Source organism: Phoenix dactylifera, chromosome 1 (genome assembly GCF_051530095.1).
Source record: "Phoenix dactylifera cultivar Ajwa chromosome 1, Ajwa_hap1_PhDact_Kaust_v1.1, whole genome shotgun sequence".
In the NCBI taxonomy this organism is placed as follows: Eukaryota; Viridiplantae; Streptophyta; class Magnoliopsida; order Arecales; family Arecaceae; genus Phoenix; species Phoenix dactylifera.
In genome coordinates, this window is record NC_143190.1 from 6,836,377 (window position 1) to 6,854,697 (window position 18,321).

The 18,321-nt window shown below is 38.8% G+C and overlaps 1 protein-coding gene across 1 annotated transcript; it reads right to left on the bottom strand.

Moving 5' to 3' along the window:
- Positions 1–13,031: 13,031 nt before the first annotated feature.
- LOC103709159 (CCG-binding protein 1) lies at positions 13,032–17,159 on the bottom strand. Its single transcript, XM_008794386.6, has 3 exons — positions 16,866–17,159; positions 13,655–13,728; positions 13,032–13,557 (listed from the first exon to the last, which is right to left on the bottom strand). Exons 1-3 carry the CDS (start codon positions 17,095–17,097, stop codon positions 13,231–13,233), a joined length of 633 nt encoding a protein of 210 aa, XP_008792608.1. The 5' UTR covers positions 17,098–17,159; the 3' UTR covers positions 13,032–13,230.
- Between the last annotated feature and the right edge of the window lie 1,162 nt (positions 17,160–18,321).

Genomic DNA, 18,321 nt, shown 5'->3' on the forward strand with positions numbered 1-18,321 from the left:
GTTACATATTCTATTTTTAGTAGCCCTTATCACAAGAAAATCATACCATATTCTCGTTCTATCAACAATACTCTTCATGACGTTAAGTTTGAACAAATTGAATTATAGTTAAATTGTTACAATATCCAACATGTTCTTATTATTCTATTAAGACTACCATGACTCGGCCCAAGTGCCAAAGAATTTAGTTTTATGGTTTGGGTCCTATTCAAAAAAATTGTAGTCGTTAAGAACTATTCAAGGAGAAGGAATTCAAGATCTTTTCAAGATAGAATGGATGTTATATGCTCATCTAGCTGGTTCAGGTTTCACATGAATAAAATGTCTATGTAAATAAATGTGAAAATTCAGTATACTAGTTCCATTGGATATTATCTATATGTATAATATCTATGTGGCCAACACATGAATAAAATGGGATATGACTAAGAATTGCAACACCCGAATCATTAAAAAGCTAAACATCAAAACTCCACCAAATCCACAACCATCTAAAGTATTCTTTTCACTACAAGCATCCATAATAAACAAACCATAAGATTTACACTAGGCAAAATTAAACATGAAAGTCAAATGAGAGAAACCACCACCAACTATAACTGTGAGGAGGTTTAGGTAGCATCACACTGGATCAAAGTCAAATGAGGGTCTATATGCACCGCCTTCTAACTGCTTTAGCACATATCTTCTCTTGAATTGTTGAGGTAGGATAAAAAAGAAGTCAATTTTTAACTTATCTTTGCTAATGACCTCGCCGGCAATCAACATATCATCCTCACTCAAATCTTCAATCTTCATAGTCTCCTTGAATAGAGCCATACGCCTCTCATCACTTTGTCCCTTCTTCTCAAAAAAGTTTGCATTTCTCTTGAAGTCTTCCCTACTCCCTTCACATATACTGCTTATCCTTCCAATCTCAATGACCAAGTTCTCTATGATAGTATCATTGTGCTTTCTCTTTTTACTTTGTAAATCTCCTTTCTTCTTTCCAATTGTTGCAGTACTAGTATCAACACCTGTAGGTTGGCAAATAGATGGTGGTGAATCTATTGCATTAGGAGAACCTTCCTCAGCATCCATATCATCTCCCAAACTCATAGTATCACCTAAGGCTCCTTCTCTTTCTTAATTTGTTCACAAGCATCAGGTGGATCCTCTACACCCTCTCCATTTGCTCTATCCTTACCAAACACAATTGACAAGTCTTCATAATAAGAAAAAGGCTTGTTTCTCAGGCCAGTTGTATGGGGATGACTCTGTCAAAACAAAATAAAGATTATTAAACAATTTTAGAGATACAAACAAGTGAAGAATTATATTGAAAAGGCATAAATTGAAAACCAACTTAGAAAACAGATATTTATGTAATATCTTCATCCATAGGTCATATACATCTTTGTCTGCCACCACACATTTCTCTCTATCATTCCACCCAAATCTCAAGCAGTTTGGATGTAACATTTCTGCAATTGCATTGCATTGCATTTTTAGTAACTTCACATGCATGATTTTCAATGTATGGAGTTCCTCTCAGTCCATAATCAGGGAGCTTTTTCTCTATCATTTTCTCCAACTGCTGGTGAAATCCTGGCCTAAATGTGCCATTATCACCCTTCCAACCACCAGCATTCACCACCTCAATAAGGCACTCAACCAGCTTTGCATCTTCAATTTTTGTCCAAATTCTTTTCAAGAAAGTAGTTCTGTCTGCCCTTGAGTTTGTTTTTTTATTTTTTTGAAAAAGTTGTTCTTCCATCCTAAAAATTAGATAGAAACAATAATATATTGCACACATTGGACACAAGTAATTATACATATTTAATTGAATAAAAGAAGGCTTCCTATCACTAACTTCTCCCATGTCTACCGTATCCAAGATATGCCTTGTCATCTAACTTTTTGATTTTTTTTTTTTTTTTGGTGTGTCTCGGCTCCACTTCTTCCCTTTCTCCCATGTCTGCCATCTCTATGATCTAGAAGGGAATGCACCAAGAAAAAAAAAAAGGGAAACGGGAATGCACCTACATATCTTGAGAGAAAAATAAATCCTATATTATTTTTCAAATAAGAAATTAAGAAACGAAAGAAATCAAAAAACAAGAAATCAAGAAACAAAAAAATCAAGAAACAAAAAATCAAAAAATAAGAAATCAAGAGATCAGATAATAAAGATAACAAGAAAACCTAAGATTAGATCTTTATCCACACTAGATCTAAGCATACCTCATCTATGGTCTTCTCCTTTTCTCGTCTTTCTTGATCTGTCTACTTCCATGGTCTTCCCTCTTCCACGATCTCTCTTCTTTTTAATCAAAAAAGAGGACAACACACAGAGGAGGGTTTCTCCTCTTATTAATTACGACAGGATGATGCACAAGTAACCCAAACGACTCGCAGCAAAAAAAAAAAATTGTTATTTTTTTCGTGGAGTCTCCCACAGCTATGAAGGATAGTTTGGTCAGCATATTTTAATCTAAGATCACCGCGCTTCGTTAATGTTGGATACCCGTCCTCAAGGACGGGTTTCCAATCACTAGATTGAACAGTGATTTGAAAAGTGGGGGTGATCCGATATCATTGCCATGTGGGATTACTAAGATATAACCAAACACGTTGATTTTATCACCTTCATCCGAATCACCCCCGATCCTGGGGTTATCACCCCATACCGAACGCCCCTTTAGCTTGTTCATTAGAATTGATTAGCCTATGCCGCGCCTTTTTAATTAGTGGTGATTCACATGTGATGAGGATAATGGAATTATGCTACCATCGATCGTGAAGCGATTGCAACATGCAACAATAATACCTCTAGTGACTATTTCATCTGACAAAAGCAATGTGATATTACTATTTGGATTATACGTAATTCAATTCTCCCCTAATTTTAGATATGATTCAAATATATGAAACATCTAAAGTTGGATAGCTTTCCTGGGAAATGAGTCTGGTAAGCCCTGATGCTTCCTCGTTTTTCCTTCTAATGTATGCAGTAGCAGTTGAAGGAGATATTGTAAGATCCATGTAATTAAGAGGAAACTATTTTATTTGCACAGGGAAGAAACTATTCTTGGAAAACTCAAGCTTCATACTTTTAGTTGAATTCAACAAATAAACTGGTGTTTTCTTTTGATGTAGAGTTGGATAATTCACAACCACTTCACTAAGGATCCGATCAAGTACTTTCAGTCTTTAGTAAGTATAAGAAGCTGCAATTATTATTTCAAGCACTAAACATGAACTTCACAAGTTTAAGGCACATGCTGCTAAAAGAAGATACTGTAAATGTTTCATTAATGACAATATTCCTTACAAAAAAGAAAGAAAGAAAGAAAGAAAACTAAGCTAAAGCTAGCATCAGAGGCCTGCGAACGCCACAACTAAAAGTCTAAAATACAAACCCGAAATCCGAGTTCACAGCCTATTAAATGAGCTCATATCCAAGACCACCCAAAGGTCAGCCAGGCCAACAGCTACAGGACTTGCAAACCATCCCTGTTGTCGAGTGCAACTCGGCAGTCAAGGTGGGGCCCTGAAGCCTGCAACATCCAAGACCGTCGGGACCCAAGCCCCTCGGGGTGTAGCCCAATTATAGGACCCATGGACCCCACCTCAGTTCCCAATTGTTGACTGACACGCCAGCGCAGCTGACCGGTTGCTCCGTGACCAGGCGGCACCGCTGCGGCCATTTTTGGCCGCTCGCATTTGGAATTTTTCTGACACCATATGGAGTGATGCGCTCCATATTAGATACGGAGATAGATTGAGATTAATGGCCCCACCGCTCCCTTGGTCGCAAGCGGCCGAAAGACGCTATCCTGTTCGGAAACAGAACTCAGGCGGTATCATTACCGCGTACGCAAGACCTTTGATCGAAGTATCAGACGGTCATGGTGCCACGGGGCACTCGTAAGGACCTCACGAAGGGTGATCAGAACCCGTGCGAGTTGCATGTCGCCGGACAGCAACCTGGCTTTCCCGCTGACACGCCAGACATGGTGTAATCGTTGATGGCTCCAAGTCATGTCGAGCCACGTCTGGGTTTTTTTTCCCTGGTGGGCCACCACCTTTGGCAACCATGTACTGCCGTGTCAGCAGCAAGCGAGCACGAACAGTTTTGAAGAGCTGAATGCGTTTCCGATATCTCTTATTGTTGCTGGAAATTGGACCCGGGACCGCCGCGAAGTCGAAAAAGGAGGAGCTCCGTTGCTACAGGGGGCGGACGGCGGTGCGCCGGCCGGCGACGTCCTCCTGGAGGGTGTAAGTCCTGCAAAAAGCCGGTGGCCGGGCTCCCCGGCGCCGGCCCTCCGATGCTTAAGTCAGAGGGGGCCAATATGTGGAGAGAGCAGGGAAGAGAGTATATGGAGAAGGCAGCAAGAACATTTGGATAAGATAAAGAAGACGAAGAGGATGATGTCCTCAATTGTGTCTGTGCTTCCCGGAGGGTTCAGTCCCGGGGGTCTGTTTCCGTTTTTGTTGTCCTCCCCCCTTGGTTCTCCCCAGGTTCCCTTTTATAGGAGGGGATTACGTTACCTGGGAGGTAACCGGGGGATTTGTCCCTGTCTGTGATAATTGGGCACGATTTGGCCCATTTATGGCATAGTGGAGAACGGGGCCGAATCAGACCGGAACCAGAGAGTTGTCACGGTCGATCGGACCTGTTGGAGTGGTTGAACCGCCGGCCGTAGCGGGCCTGGGGTCTGTGGATGGTAAGTGCATTTATTACCGAATGAACCGGCGGCCAGGTAGAGCCATACGCTCTGATGGTTCAGTGATCCGGAGATCGTCTTGGGCCGTGTTCATTAAATGACTAAGTGCATCGGAGACTTGAGAGAGTCTCGTGCATTAATGGCAGGTCGTGCCGAATACCTGCGAAGATCTTATGCCTTGATGGCTTGGAGATAGTGGCAGGTTATAGTGGAGTTGTCAGGTCCCTTAGAGGGTTAGGTGGAAATTGGATATTTGGCTAAGGCATGGGCTCGGCCTGCTGTGCTCGGCCTGCTGGTCTCGGCCTTCTGGTCTCGGCTCTCTGGTCTCGGCTCTCTGGTCTCGGCCTTCTGGTCTCGGCTCTCTGGTCTATGAGCTCGAGAGCGGAAGAGCCCGATCACTTAGGATGAGCTCGAGAGCGGAAGAGCTCGATCACTTAGGGAGCTCGATCACTTAGGATGAGCTCGAGAGCAGAAGAGCCCGATCACTTAGGATGAGCTCGAGAGCGGAAGAGCCCGATCACTTAGGATGAGCTCGAAAGCGGAAGAGCTCAATCACTTAGGATGAGCTCGAGCTTGCTGATGGATTTGGGCGCTATAATTACATTTGTGGGGTGGTCCATTTTTCCACCAACACTTATGATGCATCTCTAACTAAATGTTTACTTGTTTGTTATTCATCAATGCAAGACTAAGGAACCCCTCTACGCCATGCATGCATGCATGGTCTGCATTAGTGATGCTACGTGCTCATAGGCTTGCAGGCTGACGTGTGCAAGTTGCTCGAATGGCCCACCTGGATCTCATGCATGCAGTCTAAAGATGTGCAACTTCTGCATGACTCCTATTCCTCCTTTCAGTGGCGGCCATGACTGTAATATGTGTTGTTTTGGAGCACGTCAAATGAGACAAGGGATACAGGAGAGAGAAATTCAGTAACACAAATATCACAAGGAAAAGTTCAATTATCCCACGTCAAGTTCTGCGAGATAGAAGAGCAACGAAGCGTTACGTAACATTGTTGTAATATTCTGAAGAAAATTTTGCGTTATGATGGCATCATAAACCCTCCATCTACAGTCCCGGGCTTATATTCCTCCCCTGGTTTTTTTAAAGCGGTGAAGGGACCCCGCGGCAATAATTGAGTTTGTTGGGGAATGCGGCGAGGGGGACGGAGCCAGCGACCGGATCGATTGCCGATAGGATGTGGTACGGCGCGGTGAACGAGTCGCAAGCGGTGGCAGAGGCCGCTGTTCCCCGTTCACGGGTTTCTCGGTCCGGTCGCCGCCGTACCGGACCGATTCCCGAGGCTATGTTTCTCTTACGCGAACCGTACGGCGGGGGGCGGGATCAGGTGCTTCGCTGCCGCGCCCGGAGCGGGCCGTCCCCAGCTTGGCGCTCTCGGGTCTCGGGAAGGGGAGCGGCCGAGCGGGGCGTACGTTGGGGGGAGTGGACGCGTGTCCGATCTACAGTGGGTGTTTGTGGTCGGTCCCAGGGTCGGTGGCTTTTTTTGGTGGAGGCGTACAGGTAAACGGTACGGTGTTTTATTCTATCGGATAAATCCCTTTCATGGTCCCTGTATGAACGCCACTGCTGCGAAGCTTAACTACTGTAGTGCCACCGTAGACCGTACTCAAAGATCTACAGTATATTTATAGTATTTCATCAAGCGGTTTGGCGGAGCTCTTCACCGGAAAAAAATTTATAGCTGAGCATTTATCAAAAACTATTTACTATTTAATAAATAAATTAAGAAAATATATTTTATATAATAAAATAGCTATAAAAAATATTACACAATATTGTACAATAGAAAATAATAAAATATAATATATAAATATATGATATAGTATAATATTACTGTAATGTAATATAATATTATTATAATATAGTAATATAATATTGTATACTATAGCATAATAATATAATATAATTTGATATTTTATAACATACTATATCAATGTATTATGATATAATGTAATATAATATTATATTTATACTATAATACAATAATAAAGATATAAAATATTATTATTATTATTATATATTAATAGTTTATTAATATAATATTTTTAGGAACTAATTTTGGGGTTTCTTATTTGCTTTGTTGGGATTTCTGCAGATTTTTGTAATACAAAGGAATATTTTCTGTAATTATAATATTTTATCTTGGGTATTTTGGTCTAAAAAATAAAAAATTATAAATCAAAACAGCTTTTTGATGAATGCTAAAAGTATTTTTTAGAAGAAGCTCCATTTTGAAGCTTTTTTTGAGAAGCTATTTTAGCTTTTTGGCAAAGCTAAAATAGCTTTTCGATTTTTTTATCAAACATCTCCATTCAATCTAAAAGTATTTTTGGAGGGTCGGAAAGAACTTTCTAGCCCACCAAAAACTTTGCCAAATGGGGCAATATCATCGATTTTAGCTGTAGAATACATTTGAAAGGGATACATAAAAATTATCTAAATATCATTGGAGGATAGAATACAACCACGACCACCACCACCACCATCACGCAAAAAAAAGAAAAGAAAAAAAAAAAAAGGATAACTTCCTTTATTCTATGGATTCAAACTATTTGGAGCGGGGGATGGAATAATTTATCCCATCTGACTGGAACTTATCCTGTCTGATTAGGATAGAATAATATTTCACCAGATAGAATTTTTTGTGTATTTAGTTGGAAGGATAAGCGCATAAAACACCTTTTCTTTTTTTCTAATTACAAGAATAAAATTGTCTTACACTTCTGCCATGTGTCTCGAAAGCGGATATGGGGTACAAGGAAATCGGACATGACCGTTTACTTTATCCCAACTAACTGGAACTTATCCTGTCTAGTCAAATAAGTCTATTCTGTAGTTCTTAAATGATGTTAGGTAGGATATCTCAAAATGATTTTTGAGACATCCTCCACTATTCCATGTGCCAAACAAAATCTAGGTGCTAAATCATTTGGCAGATAACATAAATTTGACTCTCGCCACTCTCCTTTCTTGGTGAGGTTTGCGAACATTACATTCCATTTTTTTTCATTTAGGTCTTGTTTAGCAAAACAATTGGTACTTTGAGGAGAAATTTCTGATAGAGAGAAAGAACTAAATCAAATAAGAAAAAACTTTGTTTATTCAAACTTGTGTAATTTAAGTCACCTTTCAAAAAGAATGGATTATCCCGACCCTTTGCAGATCCAGAGGATTCCTAGTTGGCCCTTTTCTTATTTCACTCTATATATGTCCATCCCAATTATATCTTACATAGTTTTCCAAATAGGCCCTTATCATGGTAAAAGAAAAAAATCTTTAGATTATATTTAGTCACTTAAGTGAGATTTTTACTTTTATTTATTTGTATTTTCTTTAGACAAGGTAGGAGAGGCAGGCCATAGGATTCCCCGCTACAAGCAACTTGTGCCATTTTCCTTGTAAAAGAAATAAAATTCTTGTGTCATTTGCTATTAATAAATCATGAAATCTTTGCAAATTAGAATCTAGTACCATTTGCAATGTCATGCCTAATAGGTTAACCCAATATGTGGGATGGTTTGCTATTTGTTCATAATCATTATATCTAGAAAATATGTAGCATTTTTGAAAATGCTTCAGATTTAGCAATATAATGATCAATCAAACATTTGCATTTTTTATATGTAGGAATAAAAAGAGGACCGATGGAGTGATTTTATCTCACTCCATTGATTCCATGTTTGTCTTCATACGGGGGTACCTAGTGATCAACCACATCAAGTTTGTCGCAACCTGGGATCTCTTCCAAAAAAACTAGTCACAAAGTATTTTTGGGTTCCTTAGTCCTGTATAAGTGCTTAAGATCTCCTTAGTAAATAATCGATATGGGACTAAATATATATCCACATGGGTCCTCACAAAGTCGATAAAGAATCAAAGTTTTTTCCAGCTTCCAATCTAGAAGATACAAAACTTGTTTATAATATTATTACCACCAAAGAGAAACTAAGATAAGCATACTGTGCTACAAGCAAAATTGTTTGGGCCCAGTGGCCTTCAATGATGTACATGTCTGCTCCTTCCCATGGCCGTATGTATGACAATGACCATGAGATTCTTCTCTAAGTCTTGTCATTGGGAGCCTCAGATCTTTCCTTGCGTTCCCAACTTGTCGAGGCCTAATATCTCAAGCTTTTACCTGCAACATGGAACTTGGCATGGCCGTATACCGCATCAGGGAAGGCTGGAAGCTATACCTCGGCCATTTTTTCAAACATTATTCTGCTATAGCTTAAGGATGATCGTGATTTCCTCCGTTAAGTCCGGTTTGACAGCTTAATCATTGTGATTTTATCTTAAAAATGGTCCATTCCAAGATGGGTTACATGGAGGGAAAAGTCGGTGAGAGAAGGCAAGATTGGAGTTTGGACAAGAGGAGATGATGAAGTTTCTGCGAAGGGTTTTTTTTTGGAAATAAAATTTTCTTTAGTTAAAACAATAAAAAAATATATTTTTCTCTTTAAGCCAGCTGTGTGCAACAATCCAAAACCTCACTCAAAATGGCTGTCTCTGACATCCTCGTCAGGCTAAAAGTTTAAATTCATTCAAATTGAATCACAAATACTATGATCGGCCCGTGGTCAACCCCAATAGATCCGTGCTATAGTGTCTCCTAGTCCACATAGGCTATGGACCAGATCGGCTCTGCTACTTGAAAGATATTATTTGGATTACTTGATCGTACCCAAACTCTACCTAGCAAATAATCGATGTGGAACAAAACATACACTCGCACGGATCCTCACACTATGAGTGGCCAGTGGGATGGCGTGGGAAGCTTGGCGTGGCTGCGATAGTATCCTTTGGAACTTTTTTTTGGATAACCATTCAGATTGGTCATCCGTCGTATAGTTGTTTGACGATTATCATGTCGGACTTTTGATTGTTGAGCTGATTGGAACCTTATACATACCTGACTTTTTTTTTTAAGAAGTTCGTTACATTTTAGTTAAGTTAATAAATTTAATGTAGATTATGATTTTCATTTATGTCTAAATTATAATTAGTATAACTATAGTAAGGGATGATAATGCTTAACCGTTTAACTTATTTAACTTGATTATCTTTTTGTAGGTGGGTTAGGTAACCCGTTCAATAAAATTGTCAAGTTCAACTTTAAATTTTTGACCTATTTAATAAATATGCCAGGTTTGGATTTGGAGACTTTTAATCCATCTCAACTTGTATCTGATCTAACCCAACTTGATTGTCGCTTCTAACCATAATCTATCTATAATATATATGAAAAATAAGAATAAAATTAATGGATCTCGCCTCAAATGAGTTTGGCAAGTGGATCCAACACGTAGAATCTAGGCTTGAGGCAAACTTGTTAGGTTTACTTAGCAATTCTATCTTGCGGTCGACTCTCTCCATCTTCCTCTACTCTATTAAATATCCTATAATATGATCTCAGATCCTGGTGCGACATCACGCGGGATATCAAGATAGGATACTGTCCCGCTATCATCCTAGTATCTTGACCGTCGGATATCATATGAAATTTACAGCCTGGACCCATGCTACTTTATGGAGCAGATCAAGCTAATAAAACTGTTCATGCTGGAAAAGTCTCCATGCTTGGCAACGGTTTGACAGAGGCAAGTGACTTTTATCCTTGTTTAGTTCTGCTTTCCGAGCTGGAGTCTACTCATTGGATTTCAAAGAGTTGCATCTTTTTCATTGTAAGTCGAACTAGACTTTTCTTTCCCAATCATTGCATTATCAATAAGGTCTGAGCCCACAACTCTTGGTGAAATAGGACACTTGGTTGCTTGGCTTGCTACTTTACAACCTTCCATTCATTGCAACTAAGGCTGTAAATAGATCGGATGAGATCGGGTCCTGAGTGACCCCGATCTGACTCGATTTCTTATTCAAATTCTAATTTTGGACCCAGACCCGATTCGATTGAAAATCGGATCGGGTCGGGTCCATACCTACAACTTTTGATCATAATTAGATCTCAAGAAAAATGTGCAAATTAGGTTAACCTAAAAAAAAAATGGGTCGGGTCGGGTCCGGATCCAGGTCGAGATTGGGTGGATCCGACCCGACTCGAAAAATAGAACGGGTCTAAATTTAAGACCCGACTCGGCTCCGCGGGTCCTAAAATTCGGATCGGGTCACAGGTCAACCCGACCCATTTGCAGCACTAATTGCAACATTGGCCTTTTACATGTTTTGTCAAATGCCTAACTTAGCCTCTCTTTTTTTTTCTCTTTTGTTTTGGTAAGAACCATGCAAACTTATATTTAGTCTCATATCGGCTATATACTGAGTAAATTTTGGGCACTTATAGCAGATCAAAGAATCTAAATAATACTATCAACTAGTTTTTTTGGATGAGATCCTGGGTTGTGACAATTTTTTTCAAGTAAATCATGAAAGTTCGAAACCATTCGAGTCTTGAATCATTATCTCTGCAAAATGGAAGTTTCTATTCTTTTATATCTTCAACCATTGGTATTTTTGCTATAGCTAACTGCTAACTATAATATGAAGCTTTCCCTTGCAAGTTCAAAGATTCTCTAGAATCATTCACATTCATCCAGTTGTGTCCTCCATGATGCCACTGAAAATATTTGCAAGATAATTAAAGGTAATTCAGAAAGCATAGTTTGTCATGCTTCTTTAATTCTTCGTCCATGATTCATGGTTGCATTTACTAGTAGCGATGGATGCAAGTCATAATGTGGTTCATGTTTGCATTTATTAGTAGCAATGGATGCAAGTCATTCATGATTATTGTTGATGGGTATATTATGCTTTCCATACAATTATAATTATATCACAGCACCTTTGAGACTATAAAAAGTTATTTACTTCAAAAAATCGAAATATTTTACAATTTTTGAACAACTTTTTTTTGGTTTGCTAATAGCCAATACTATTACTAAAAAACAATTTGCACGTACAACACGCATGCTTCCTCCCTAGTTGAAATAAAATGCCAGTATGAGGCCTAATATTTTTAAGTGACAAGCATGTAGTTTATTTGATTATTTGCACTCTCTCTCTCTCCCTGCCATCCTCTCTTCCCATCCATCCATCCATCCATCAGGATACATATGACCAGATTGCAGTTCATTTGTTAATTTACACAGTAACATGAGACTATTATGGCTGTTCCTTTACACCTTGAGCCATCCCTTTTCAGTTTCCTTTCATATTTGCTGTTAAAAACCCATATATTAAACATATATATTTATAGATAATATATAATATGATATATAGATCTACTATGTAAGTTTTTGAATTTATTTCCCATTTGATTTTTTTATTGTATGCTTGGATGCATGATGGAATGTTTCAGTCATTCACTTCTTTCTGATCACATGTAATCATTTTAATTGAGGAATATTTTTGCACAACCCATAACTCTATCAATCATGAATTACTTAGGATGAGATTTTATTCAATGCCAAAGATTTTTAATTATGCGAAGTTCGATCAACACTTAACTAATGAACAATCCCTAAGCTGCGTTAGTTCCTGGATAAACCCTGATTAAGATGTGGTTATCTACTTAACCCTAGCTATGATGATGTGTCTGTATCAGATGGGTGCATGTTTGTATGATACTTGTGCAGCCCATGCGTCGATGTGATGATGTTATAATCTGAGCCCCTATGCTTATATGATATTTTGCATCTCATACTTCATATTTTTGATTTGTGGGCATCATAGAACAAAGTAGAGATGATGATAGAATGGTTGGTAGGGATCAATGTTTGAAATAGCCCTATGTATTTGCATCTGAGAAATAACATGGATCCCGATGATGACAATCATGGTTGAGCCATAGCTATATCAAACTGTGTTGGACAACAATATGTATGAAAATTATGCGAATGGTGAAGTCCTTAACCATTTTATAGAAGTGAAGGCCTCATCCAAAGACATTGTTGTGCTAAAATAGAACTTGACCATGTTTTTGGCAACCAAACACCAATTCTGCCAGCTCAACAAAAAAATGTGGTTAACTGAGCTGCAACTGAACTACAATTTAACCAGCCCTGCAATTAGCTAACCAACTGGTGCTTATTATTGCTTAACTTTAATTATCCTTGATTAGCTATCCAATAAGTAAACGCATCGTAAAACCTCATTTGAGAAACAGGACTGCCACACATTGAACAATCTCCAATATGCAAGATTTGTTTTGCAAACCCAAATTTTCACATGACAAAGCATAGATTATCGATTAGGAAAACACACCCTATAGATTTTCACATTCAACACTTCAAACATATATAAATATTTAGCAAGATGAGATTTATGTTGGACAGAGAAGACTTGATCCAAATATATCATTGATCGGTAAAAAGTAACCACCAAATATACCATTGATGGTATTACACTTGGCTGGTCTACTTGAGACAAGATTTATGATTGATTCTAGATGCTGCACTAACCTGAATCCCAAGCTGTAAAGTTGCACTTGAAGATAACTCATACATGCAAAGGTTTATTTACAATGATTCAGTCACTAACACTAGAAGCAACTCAAATCAGTTTCATGTTCTGGGGCTTGTGTATACCAAGCAGGAAGTCTACCCTTGCTTCTAAGTAGTCTGGTGAAAGGAGAGTCCGGCATTCTAGCCTTTTCTTCTTCTTCCAGCTCTTCAGGGGTCTTGGGCAGTCCATCAGGCACAGGGAAATGTTTTCCCCCCCGTGTCTCTGTTCTCAATAATGTGGGATTTTGGACTTCTTTATCTTTCTTCTTTTGCATTCTTGTGATCCCATGCAAACAGTCGATGAGGGATTTCACTCCACCAGATTGCCTCACCAACTTCTCCACATCCTCTTTTGGCATTTCCTTCTGTTATTGACCCAGCAGATCAATAAATGAATGGCCACAATGAGGTTAAAACCACAAGGGAAGCATTCCACAGCTTGACAACCGAAGGAAGACATACCTCAAGATCCTTAAGTTCAAAATAGGCCCTCCAACAGCTGTAGGACTCATCGCCTTCAAGTATTGAACAGTAATCTGCAGAGCCAAAAAATAAATAGTAATGGTTGAAATGGGACAAAAAAAAATATAAGGTTATGACCATGAAGAAGACAGTTAGGAAAAGAAAAATAAATAAAGATAGAAGAAACTTATCATAATATCATTAAATAAATGCTCAGATAAGTTACAGTTACTTCAACCACTAATGGTTTGTTTAACAGATCTCTTGCCAAAAGCCTCAGACCTAGCCGGGAACCTATATCAATGCATTCTCTATGCATAATTTCATATAGAAGCTTCACAAGAAAATCATCTGTTCTATTTTAGATCCAAAATTGATCCACTTAAGTATTAGAATAAACTTCCATAATATCTTGCCATAAATGTAATGTAGCAGAACATAGTACAAAATATTCGTTAGAGTATAAATATACTTTTTTCAATATTTTTATCAGCACATATCTGCATTTTATACTGTACCATTCATGAACCAGTTCCACAGAACGCCTTCAATGTGATTTTGTGCATATAGGATGTTAGTCTATGCAAATATATACAACCTGATTGGTGCTTTAGTTAGAAAGGCACTTAATTTAACTTTTGCCCAATACTGGCGGAAAGGCATCTTATTGGTGTAACATGGCTATGATATTCCAGAATGCTGGTTGCATTTGGTTGGCATTAGGCGGCCATAAGGTCTGGAATAAGGCTTATCCCAATCCTTTGTGGTGTGTGCTTTGGATTGCAGAAGGTTGTACAGCCTGAACAGTTGCTAGAGATGGACGACTCTCCTTTATCTCATGATGTGCAATGTAGCACACAAAAGTCGGTCCTAGATAGCTGCAGTATCATCCATCTCGGATACGGATAACTCTCCATCTCGGAAAAAAGGATACGTCCGTCTCTCAAGCGGAGCTGAGACCCGCTTGGGAAGGCCTTACCAATGCGAGGCTCGTCTTGGGAGTGGATAGAATCCACCTTAAAGAGGACCCCCATGGTGATCGAGTGAATCCAGGGCCAACACATGACCAACGATGGGACCCGTTACTACAGGATATCCGTAGGCTGACAATGATTTGCGGCGTATTTCAGGCCGCTCATATCTACTAGGAGGCAAATAAAGCTGCCAACTAGGTTGCCTCCTTCGTTGCTCAGCATTCAGGTGGAGTCCTCTAGGAGACCCATGAGGTTGCCCCTCCTCTCAGACAACTCATTTTTTCTGATTTTGTTGGTTGTACTCATGTTAGATCAGTATGATTCACCGTTCTACCAAAAAAAAAAAAACACTATCACAAGCTATTCGTATCATAAATGCTTCAACAAAATTATCCTTCACCCTGGTCCTTTGTAAATGCTTGTACTTCTAAATTGGACTATTATTAGCTATTTGGCCATGCAAAGGACAACTGTTATTTCTAATTGAACTACAAGCAATGGATACATTTTCTTATAACAAAGGGGACTTTGATAGCCCCCCCTCCCCTCTGAAAAAAAAACTCATAAAGTTGAACAAAAGGCAAGTGACAATGGTGAGCATGTCATTTACCCATCTAAGAAACATATCACTTGTGGTAAGGTATTTGTCAGCGAACATTAAATAAATTTTCATGCTTCTACATACATATTATTTGTGCACTCATTGGTTACTTGATTATTTATTTAAACAAAGTATCTAGAAAGATCTATAGGTGAGTGATAGATGATAAGGGTAAATATGTCATTCAAACCAAAAAGCAGTTCTATTCCTAGTACTGTAGCCAAACAGCACAATTAGTTATGCTAGATAGGATGTTATACAAGTACAGCACCATCTTTCTCAAGAAACTCTGTTTTAAATAGGTACAGAAAATGAATATCTTCCCAAAAGCTTATAAGCCTGCATGCGAGGACCCATACAACCATGCTTGATCCCACATCGGCTATGTACTGGTTACATCTTGGGTACTTATGCAGGACCAAGAAACCCAAATATTATCTTCCGATTAGCCTTTTTGGGTGAGGTCTTGATTTGTGACACTGTAGGAGATATTCTTAACAAATAATGGCAGTAAAAAATACAATCACTAGAAATAAGGGAATCACAAGAAACCCTAAAAGAATGATGCACACTTTTTTTTTCTCTTTCCAGGGCATAAAATAAAGGTCAGGTTTTTATTCCAACATTCGGAAAGGTTTTAGGGCCTGGTATGTGGATCGCCTCTCCATGTATCAAATACACACAGGGATTAATCAAATAAATCGAAAACTGGTGTTGCCCTCTCCATCAACATTCAAGAAAAAACATAATAAAATAAAACAGAACTGAAGAGGGACTCGAGCAGTCTCTCACTCCCCATCCAAGAAGGGGCCCAAGATACATGATGGTGATCCCTGTGTCCATATACAAACCGAATCATATAGGTCTCACCAAACTTGAAATCTATTAAAGAGCGAAGTAAGGCCAGAAATGGTTCTACGATATTCAATTTGCTTATATCAAAGAGTAAAAAAAATAAAAGTAGCAACAAGACATACCTCATCAAGTTGAATCTCTGGTGTTTTGAAGGATTTTTACTCTTTAAAGTTTTTATTTAACCCTGATCAGTTATCTGCTAAAAATCAAAGGTGCCAGTAACCCTGACTTTGAACAAGTGATCTGGAGAGAGTGCTAATTTTCCTTCCCTTGACTATCCCTTTGTCCTGGAGACAGTGCTAATTTTCCTAAACCTCTCTTCAGACTCTGATGCATCACTGTGATTTCCAACCCCACCTCCCCCCAGTTATTTATTTATTTATTTATTCTCTTCTCTTCTCTTCTCATAACTTCTTGTTTATTTATTTATTTCTTTGTTAATTTTAAACTCCTTCTCACACAACAGGGGAAGTTATTATTGTACATCTACAATTGAATTTATCATGAAAGAAAATAAATAAATCACATAATATATGAAAAAATAATGCATGATTATGGAGTTAAAAACAAAGAAAACAACATATTTCTCAAATCATATCCCGAGATGTAAAAAAAAAAAAGAAGCTAGTACCAAAAATTCATGAATTTATAAAGAAAAACATAGAGCACCATCATATACCTCAACTCAAAACTCCCTAGAAACTCAAAGAATATAACGAGGACAAAAAAAGGGGGAAAAAAGAGTAAAGGTTTAAACTTTGTACAAGAAGGCGGTGAGTACCTGTGAGATCGTTCTCGGATTTCTGCAAAAAAGACGGCTCCTTCATCCGCCTATCAATCCGGCTCCTGCTGAAAGGCTCGAGCTTCGGGATGGAGGCGCTGCTCCTCTGCGCGTTGCAGACCACGCTCGGTCTCGCCGGCCGACCCCGCAAGAGATCGACGGCGGCGGGCTCCAATAAAAAACTCGAAGCAAAAGAGGGAGAGGGAGATGGGATAGCAACGGATCGCAGCATTTCTCTCGCCTTCCGCTCGTATCACACAACGATTTGGTCGGTCTTCTTCAAACTCCGTTTCAGGGTCGACTTTATAGACGGATAGCGGAAGGCCGGGGATAAAACGGATAAGATTCAGAGATAATTATTATTTCTTTATATTAAAGCTCTGTATCGACTCTAGAAAGGAACCCCTACAATGACCAAGGGCAGGTGACAGTGACGTGGCAAGATATTTTACTTAAGAGCACCTAGTTGAGGTGTAATTAGAGAATTTTATTTTTTTTTAACATCGGTAGCCCATTCATGGCTAGCAAAATTAGAAAATAAAAGACTACAAATCCGCAGAAAGCTGAAGGTGCCGAAACTTGGAAAGATGGAAATACCGTATCTCAGCCACGTCGCTCATTAGGATTCGGGTTAGGGCATGATGCATAACCTATCTGTTAATACACAGCGTTGCGTTGAGGCGCCTGTTTTGCTCATCGGTGACGCTATGGATTTACGGATTGGATGGATCCATCCGACGATATGCGGATAGGGACTGTAGATCTGGTGTTCGCATAAAAAAATTATGTGCACCATATTGGAGGTTGGAGGAGAGCATTGATCAGCTACCGTTGGTCTTTATAATGATGTATTAAAATATACGCATAATGAAAAAGGTTCACATAAATCAGCAGCTCTTATCGGCTCCATATACAGCCACATGGTATGTAGCAATAGATTTTTGGCCGCATTGCTGAGTTGTAGATATTTTGGCATAAGGAAAGATTTTTTTGCGGACGTCACTATCTACTTGGACTATTGTGCCCTTTTTTCGATTTTTTTGTTTTTTTAATTGTTGGTAGCTTCTAGGCTTTATATTGCTAGTGGTCCATGAAACAATGGTCCCATTGTATGAGTTGGCTTTATCATGAATTTAATCCATATGCCAAAAAAAATTATTGTAGGTATGTCCCTAAGTTCGCGAGTCATGGATTGTGGCAACTTATGCATATTTATACAGAACTTTCTCTATAAATATACAAGACATCTCATCGTGATATCATAAATCATAATTTGATTAACTACCAAATCGAACTAACAAAAAATATTTAAAAATCTTACCTCAATTAAACCTCAAACAATAATCCAATAAAAAGGTTATAATAGCACTAAATCTAAACTACGTAGATAAGTTTCATTCGCATAGTAAGACCCATATCTAGAACTAAGTAACTGCATATGTGAAGAAAAGAAGGA

What these genes read in the sequence shown, in the direction of transcription:
- LOC103709159 (XM_008794386.6), bottom strand. Translation starts at nt 17,097, where the DNA reads ATGCTGCGATCCGTTGCTATCCCATCTCCCTCTCCCTCTTTTGCTTCG. An exon ending in ATCCGAGAACGATCTCACAG is followed by an intron (nt 13,729 to 16,865) that starts GTACTCACCGCC and finishes TTGGCTCTGCAG; the next exon opens with ATTACTGTTCAATACTTGAA. An exon ending in TTGAACTTAAGGATCTTGAG is followed by an intron (nt 13,558 to 13,654) that starts GTATGTCTTCCT and finishes GGTCAATAACAG; the next exon opens with AAGGAAATGCCAAAAGAGGA.